The sequence below is a fragment of the Physeter macrocephalus genome, chromosome 14 (assembly GCF_002837175.3).
Source record: "Physeter macrocephalus isolate SW-GA chromosome 14, ASM283717v5, whole genome shotgun sequence".
In the NCBI taxonomy this organism is placed as follows: domain Eukaryota; kingdom Metazoa; phylum Chordata; class Mammalia; order Artiodactyla; family Physeteridae; genus Physeter; species Physeter macrocephalus.
The window spans coordinates 29,555,630-29,563,664 of NC_041227.1; the positions used below are offsets into that span (position 1 = coordinate 29,555,630).

At 42.9% G+C, this 8,035-nt stretch overlaps 1 protein-coding gene across 2 annotated transcripts in view; it reads left to right on the forward strand.

The window, feature by feature from the left end:
• CDS2 (CDP-diacylglycerol synthase 2) overlaps positions 1-8,035 on the forward strand; it is a 60,059-nt gene continuing 52,024 nt past the window's right edge. The window contains exon 1 of one of the 2 annotated variants that reach the window (XM_007114706.2): positions 1-327. In XM_007114706.2, coding sequence (XP_007114768.1) covers positions 271-327 — 57 coding nt within the window. In that variant the 5' untranslated portion in view covers positions 1-270. The remainder of the gene's footprint in view (positions 328-8,035) is intronic. The other variant, XM_028498811.2, reaches the window with a different exon arrangement.

An 8,035-nucleotide genomic window follows, 5' to 3' on the forward strand; every position in this document is an offset into this window, starting at 1 on the left:
CGGGGCCCTCCCGAGAAAAGGAGTTGGTGGACCTGGGCTGGAGGAGGCTAGTCGCGCTCTGCCCGGGTGAAAGGGTGGTGGCTGCACCGGGCGGGGCCAAGTTCCAGGGGTGGCGGCCGGGCAGCGGTGGGGCCAGGAGCCGCTGCGAAGCTGCGCGCTGCTTAGGCGACGCGGGGCTGGCCGAGCAGAGTCCGCGCGCGTCCGCGCTGAGCTGCCGGCCCCGGCGGCTGCGCCACTCGGCTGCAGCGACGAAGCGCTGGTGTTTCCAGCATGACGGAGCTAAGGCAGAGGATGGCCCGCGAGCCGGACGCACCGCCCGAGGACAAGGTAGCGGCAGCATCGAGTGGGCGCGGCCGGGGCAGCGTAGTCTCCCGGAGGTCCGTGCGAGGGCGCGCGCAGAGGGGTCGTCTTGCCATCTGACTCTTCTGCGCGGCCGTCGGCGGCCCCGGGCCTGGTCGGCGGGAAGGGTCCTCGGGTGCTGGGCCCCGCGGAGCTCGCGGCAGGGTTCAGCAGGTCGGGGTCCCGGGGACATGGCTGTGGGGTCCAGTTGGGGGTGGTATCTCCGGGGCGCAGAAAGGAGAGCGCGAGGGTTGCGCACGTCTGCAGCCCTCGCAGGGCTGGTTGCGGGGTCCTACGCCAGTCCACCTCCCCGAGGCCTTCTTGGGTGTGAAGACGTCGAGACCCCGGAAAGACACCTCTGAGCGTGACTTAGCCTCTCTGATCTTCTTTAAAATGTTATTTGGGGGCTGGAGGTGTAACAAGACAAGGCCATGTGATTTGTCTGTTAGGAGATTTAAACCCCTTCTCGAAAGTTAAATCTGTTGGCTTTAAGCAGAGAAGTCTCTTAATTCATGTAGTCAGCAGGTGTTGGAAGGTATATTCCCCAAAGATGGGCTTGTTTCCTGCTTCAGATGTGGGCGTTGATGGGGTAGAGGAGGAGGGTAGAACAGAGGCCATCTTGGCAGGGACGTAGCTGGTTGGGGTTGAGAGATGAGGGGAGTAGACTTAATTGGTTGAAGTGAAAGGTTTGTGTAAGGGAGTTGAGGAAGGTGAGGAGTCATTATGTGGACGTTGAATGACAGCATAAACTTAGTGGTAGTATTTCGAGCCTGGAGTTAGCAGTGGTCAGGAGCAGTGTTATTTGGTAAACTGATCTGAGTGATGTGTAGACTGGACTGAGGGAGCATGGACCAGAATGAAACAGACTGGCTGACTCGCGGGTTGCCAACAGGTGACCTGCAGTTGTTTTCTTTGGTCCCTGTGTGGCTTTAAAAACCAGAATATTTCTCCCAACAATCTGAATTTATTGCCTAAATTTTTGGATCATTGGAAGATCTGCCATCACATTCCCACCTGATTAACTTTTGGCTGGAACTGAGGAAAAGCTGTTCCCACCAATCCCTGTTGCTCTACACCAGGCCCACAGCACCCATTTATGTAGCTTTCCGTTTTTGGTAACTGGAGGAAAGGAACATTAGGGAGATATCAGGAAGGAAGAAGGCACAAGATTAGGTGTCAGGGTGTCAAAAGCAGTTATACTGGAAGGAATGTTTTGGGTGAAAGATAATGGGATTTTAAACAATTGTGTTGGTTATGACAGTGGATCACCCAAGGAGAACTCTCCATACTGATTTTTACAATATGTTTTGGAGAAAATTTAGGGCTTGGGTGCAAGTTTAGGAGTCGCTTACAGAGACAAGGTACTTTGAAATTTCTAATCTTCCCATTAAATACCCTAGCTGGGCCTGGAAGAGCTCTGTTGCCACACTGCATATGCCTGTTGGGGAGTTTACAGATATTTGGAGGCTGTGTAGCCCTGTTTAAGGGTGAGAGATCAGACTTGATGTTAATGGGACTTTGTGGTTTTAGAAGGTGTGAGAAGAGGGAGAAAAAAAGAAGGCATGATACCTAGTGGGTTGTATTTTTGAAAAGCTGTTTGTAATAATTAGACTTACTTCGTGGTAAAAACAAGCAAAGCCACATACCCAAAAACCATGAGGTTACGAGGTGAAACAAAGTTTCTACCCTCCCCACCTAACTACTTGGATCCATCTCCCAGACAAAAGTGCCAGTTGCTTCTTAAGTACTTTCCCATCCCCTGTTGTAGGTAGGGAGGATATGAGGAACTATCCAGCTAAAGGTACCTTAATTTTTTACAACTGCACTTAAACTGCTTCTATGATGACAGAATGCCTGGGGCTTTGAGGTTCACTAAGTGCTTGTTGCTCCACAAACACAGCACCTCCTTGCCTTCTGTTAAAAGCCTAATGTAGTCCATTAGCCCAGAACAAGACAGTTGCTCCATTGCTCAATATTTCTGATTATCATGCATGGGATTTCAAACTTCCATGATTCTGGCTTTGCTGATATTCTTGGGTTAAAATTTAAGAAAATTAGAAATAATAAAACAAGGATATCTTTTTAGGGAAATAAATGGTGAAATGGGAACTTTCTTATTTCATAGTAGAAGAATTCAGAAAACAGTATTAGGTCAATTCATTAAAAGAACTGGAACAAATTTGAAAGATTTAAAAAAATGTTTCAGTTGCTTAACTATTGTGGCAAAGTGTCTTACAAATAAGCAGACAGTCGTTTCAAAATAATCTGGGGAATGTGTTTATTATAAAAGTCAGAAGGTATTTTGTTATATTTAGCATCCTAGAATGGAATTGTCAAAGCCAATTGCTAATAAAGGAAACGTTTTCCTCTGGGAACTGTGCTTATAATTTTAAATTCCCAAAGCACAGTATTGTTGCCAAACTAAGAAACTTGGAATTTGAGCTTTGGAAGTGGTCTTCCTCTCACCAATCCATGTTTTTCCAGTGGTGCTTAGGAAAGACAAGAATGAAATGTGGGCCAAAAGATTGGCATCTTAAAATTTATGATTGGGTTGGCATTTTAGGAGACTTTGTTTTGGAGGTTAGAATGAAGGTTCTGGGGTTTTCTGCTGTACTTAGATGCTGGAGTGCTATTTAAACTAGAGCTTTACTCATTTCAAGGCTTCTTTTCTAGGTCAATGAAACCAGTTTAGTGAGGAAATAGAGACATCATTTAGAAAGGTGAGTTTAAATTTTAACTGAAGACTGATGGTTTTAAGAGCAGGGATTTAAGAGTCACCTAGATCTATCTTGAGCCTGGACTCTGCCACTTACCAGCTGTGTAACTTTGAGCAAATCACTTGTATGAAAGTCTCAGCTTGTCCATCTCTAAAATGAGGGTGATAAAAAGTAGCATATGCTTCAGAGGATATTCATGTGGATTAAATGAGTATGCACGTTAAGTATGTGGAACAGGAATTGTCACATTGTGATAATGTGTTAGCTATTGTTGTTTCTGGTTGAAATATAGTTTTATAGGGAAAAAACCCTGTAATATTCACCTTCCACTCTTGGAAGATGATTAAATCTTCAAGTTATAAGTGTTTAGAGTAGTCTTTTCCTATTTATCACCTTTTAAAGAAAGTTTTATAGACAAAGCTTGGCCTTCTATGACCCGTCTTTTCAGTTCATTTTCTTACTGAATTTTTCAGTGCTCAATCGCAGTCAGACTTTAGCTGTAGAAGGAACATTGCTGCATGCAATTGTCTTCCCTTTATAGCATATTTTAGAACAGCGGTGAATAATTAAACGTGGTTTTCTGATAGACTTTAAGAGTGAACTACTGAAATAATAAAATCATTTTCAGAGCTATGACTACTTCGATGTAGGAGAAATGCTTTATGCTTTAAAGCTTTTTTTACACAGAAATAATTTGGGTATTGAAAAATCAGTAAACCTTGACTATGGCTCCCAGACTTAAATAGGAAGAGAAGAGGAAAGATTGATTTGTCCTATAACCCAGTATTTTAAGTTATAAGTTAAACTTATAAATAAGTTAAGCTTAAATAAGCTTAAATAAGTTAAGCTTATTTATGTTGATCAAACAGTATAATTTTATTTTAAAAACTTACTTTCCGATTTATGACTACTTAAAATTAGTTTTTTTCAAAAAGCTAATTTTGTTTAAAATGTTTTGTGTTTGCATAAATTTATGATATTTCATTAGCATTTAACATTTTTAAAAAATATTAAATTGCTCTCATCAGATGTTAGAACTAGAAGGGATTTTAGGGGTTGCAGAGGTTGCCGGAAGCCTAGAGTGTTACTTGTTCAAGGTCACACAGCTCTTTAGGTGCAGAGTGGTTAATAGTATGAAGGTTTTCTGATTCCTTTTTACTCATGTTGCATAATGTTGCCTTCTAGGGTACAAACTTAATTTACAGACCTTAAACGCTTCTGCATTGATTGACTTTGATTAAAAAAAAAAAGCCCAAATATCACCTATCTTTCTTATGTGGCTACAAAATCAGAAAAATAGCAAAATCTTTCAAAATGTCAAAAAAAAAAATATATATATATAAATGTTGACAATCTGAGAAAACTTTTTTTTGGTAGAAAAAGTTGACTAGGTCTGGTTTTCCTGGTCATTGGAAAAGTGGTGATTTATATATTTTAAGTCCATCCCTGGGAGCAGGCACTCAAGTATCCTTGAAAGAAACTCCCAGCAAGGTGTCAGTTCCTCACTCTGAGATGCATATGAGGCTGCTCGGAATAAATGCTTTCTGGTTGATGGCTCTAAGTATTAGAACTGTTTGTTCTAGCGATGATCATTCATTCAGTATTTAACACATTTTCTCTTTAGAACATTCACTGAATCCAAGGTCTGCTGTATACAGTCTCAGTAGCTCTGAGGGAGGGCTGGTGTCTGTGCTCATGAGGAAAGTGTCCAGGATTTTATAACAATTTTGGCTCCATATAATCCATTCTTTCTCCACCGATTTCAAGAAATCATGTAATTTTGAATGCATCTAGGAAACTGTTGAAATGACTCTCCTAACTAATTTCACAGTGCAAATAATCACCCTTTAAACTGTTTGAAAAAAATGTGCATCACTATTTCTGATTTGTGCACTCTTCTGTCTTTCCTGGGATCCACACAGGTGAAGTGTATTGAATTCGTTAGTTTTGCAGAGAGCTTGCTGAGTAACTCTCCTGCACACAGCTTCTTAACCTGCTCCCTGTGCTATGACAGCCTCCCCAGCCTTCCTGACTGGTGCTGGAGGCTGCTGGGGGTGACAGAGCACAGCCTTTCACTTACAGACTGCCTCTGGTTTGGAAAAGAGACTCTTGACTGTTAATTTTGCCAGGCTCTCCTTGGAAGAATACTGATTTGTTCCTGGGGTTGGGCTGAGTTCCTGCCTTCCAGGCCTTGCCATGCAGTAGTTACTTGGTTGGGGCAGTGGTGTGGCACCAACCAGGGCAGACCTGGTCCCCATTAGGCAGCTTGCCCTGCCAGTCCATGATCTTTGTTCTTGTGCTGTTTGCCTCATCAGTGGGGATGGCATAGGGCCCACTCAGTTGGGTGACCTTTTAAAGAACGTTAAACTTTGTTAGTTTGCCTAGACAGTGTGTGTGTGGTTCAGAATTTGAAAGGTGCAGAGTGTACACTGTGAACGCCTCCTTGCTGCCTCCCTGGTTCTCCTCCCCAGCAGCAGCACACCCCTGCCAGAGTGCTCACGAGCGAGCACCTGCTGCTGGTGCAAAAGGACCTGAACTGTCCTTTGGATTTGTTGCCCTTTGGCAGCAGCTCTTTTATATTAGAGTCAACACAGGGCCAGCCTGGGGCTTCTCTGTGAAGACTTTGCAGCGTTTTTGAAAGAGCCCTTGAGACCTGGGATTTACTGGCAACATTCTCTGCTCTTGGGTGAGATGTTGAGAGGATATCTGTCATTGACCTGGATCCCTCAGTGGACGACTCTCAGAGCCTTGTCCCCACAGTCTGTGTCCTGCTAGTCCTGTGGTTTCGGTGATCTGCAGGAAATTCCTAGGTATACGTCCCTCAGTCAACACAAATTTAGTTTGTCTCAAATTTGACTTTTCTTATTTTAGACGTTGACCTTCCTCCTCCCGTCTGCTCTGCTCCAGCTTGAAATCCATTAGTCCCTGTGTCTCTGCTCCGTCATCCAGTCCAGGTCACAGGTTCTCATCAGATAACACCTGGATTCCTTATCTATTGCTTTGGCATATTTCATATAGTTTAGGACTTGATGCCTGAACTGTTATAAATCCTTCTAATTGAGCTCCCTGTCTTCAGGATTTGTCCTCAGCCCCTTTTAGTCCACCTGACCTTTCTTTGTACAGTTCTGAAACTACCCTATGAGTTACAGAAGGGAAAAAAATTTTTATGGCCCCTGTTTCAGATCTCTTAAATTTGGTCCTTTATGGCCTTGTTTCTTAACCAGCCCCTTTTCCTGCTTGGAGCCTCTGTGACATGGATCTTGGCTCTTGCTATTTCCAACCCTAGGAAATGTGCTCATTTTCTGTCACCCCTCTTTCCACCTCGACCTATTTAAGTCCTATATTCTCAAAATCCATTTTAGATCTTCCCCATTTCAATACTTCATCAGGCATGTATTTATTGTAGAAATCACAGGAATGTGCGCAAATGAGAATGAAATCCACCTACAATCCCATCCTTCAGAGAAACAACCATTGTTCAAATGCATATCCCTCCTGTGCATATTGCTACGTGGCTGTAATGCTACCATGCATGGTCTGATAGCTTGCCTTTTTTTTTTTTTATAATTGAAATATAGTTGATTTACAATGTTCTGTTAGTTTCAGGTATACAGCAAAGTGATTCATATATCTATACTGTTTTCTTTTTTAAAATTAATTTACTTTTATTTATTATTTGGCTGCGTTGGGTCTTTGTTGCTGCATGCGGGCTTTCTCTAGTTGTGACGAGTGGGGGCTACTCTTTGTTGCGGTGCGTGGGCTTCCAATTGCAGTGGCTTCTCTTGTTGTGGAGCACGGGCTCTAGGTACGCGGGCTTCAGTAGCTGCAGCACACGGGCTCAGTAGTTGTGGCTTGTGGGCTCTAGAGCGCAGTCTCAGTAGTTGTGGCGCATGGGCTTAGTTGCTCTGCAGCATGTGGGATCTTCCCGGACCAGGGCTCGAACCCGTGTCCCCTGCATTGGCAGGCGGATTCTTAACTACTGCGCCACCAGGGAAGTCCCTATGTATTGTTTTTTACATTCTTTTCCATTATAGGTTATTAGAAAATATGAAATAGAGTTCCCTGTGCTATACAGTAGGTCCTTGTTGTTTATTTTATATATGGTAGTGTGTATCTGTTAATCCCAAACTCCTAATTTATCCCTCCTCTCCTCCCTTCTCTTTTGGTAGCCATAAGTTTGTTTTCTGTGTCTGTGAGTCAATTTCTGCTTTGTAAATAAGTTCATTTATATTATTTATATTATTTTTTTAGATTCCACATATAAGTGATATCATATGATATTTGTCTTTCTTTTTCTGTCTTATTTCACTTAGTATGATAATCGGTCCATTCATTTTGTTGAAAATGGCATTATTTCATTCTTTTTTATGGTGATTAATATTCCATTGTATATAAATACCACATCTTCTTTATCTATTCATCTGTCAACAGACATTTAGGTTGCTTCCACGTGTTGGCTATTGTAAATAGTGCTGCAGTGAACATTGGGTTGCATGTATCTTTTCGAGTTAGAGTTTTTTTTTTTTTTTTTTTTTTTTTTTTTTTTGTGGTATGCGGGCCTCCCTCCGCCGCGGCCCTCTATACTGTTCTCCATAGTGGCTGCACCAGTTTACATTCCCACCAACAGTGTAGGAGGGTTCCCTTTTCTCCATACCCTCTCCAGCATTTATTATGTTTAGACTTTTTGATGATGGCCATTCTGAGTGGTGTGAGGTGATACCTCATTGTAGTTTTGATTTGCGTTTCTCTAATAATTAGCGATGTTGATCATCTTTTCATGTGCCTGTTGGCCATCTGTATGTGTTCTTTGGAGAAATGGCTATTTAGGTCTTCTGCCCATTTTTTGATTGGGTTGTTTTTTTGTTTTTTTTGTTTTTTTTGTTTTTTTTTTGGTGGTATGCAGGCCTCCCTCTGCTGTGGCCTCTCCCGTTGCGGAGCACAGGCTCCGGACGCGCAGGCCCAGCCGCCATGGCTCACGG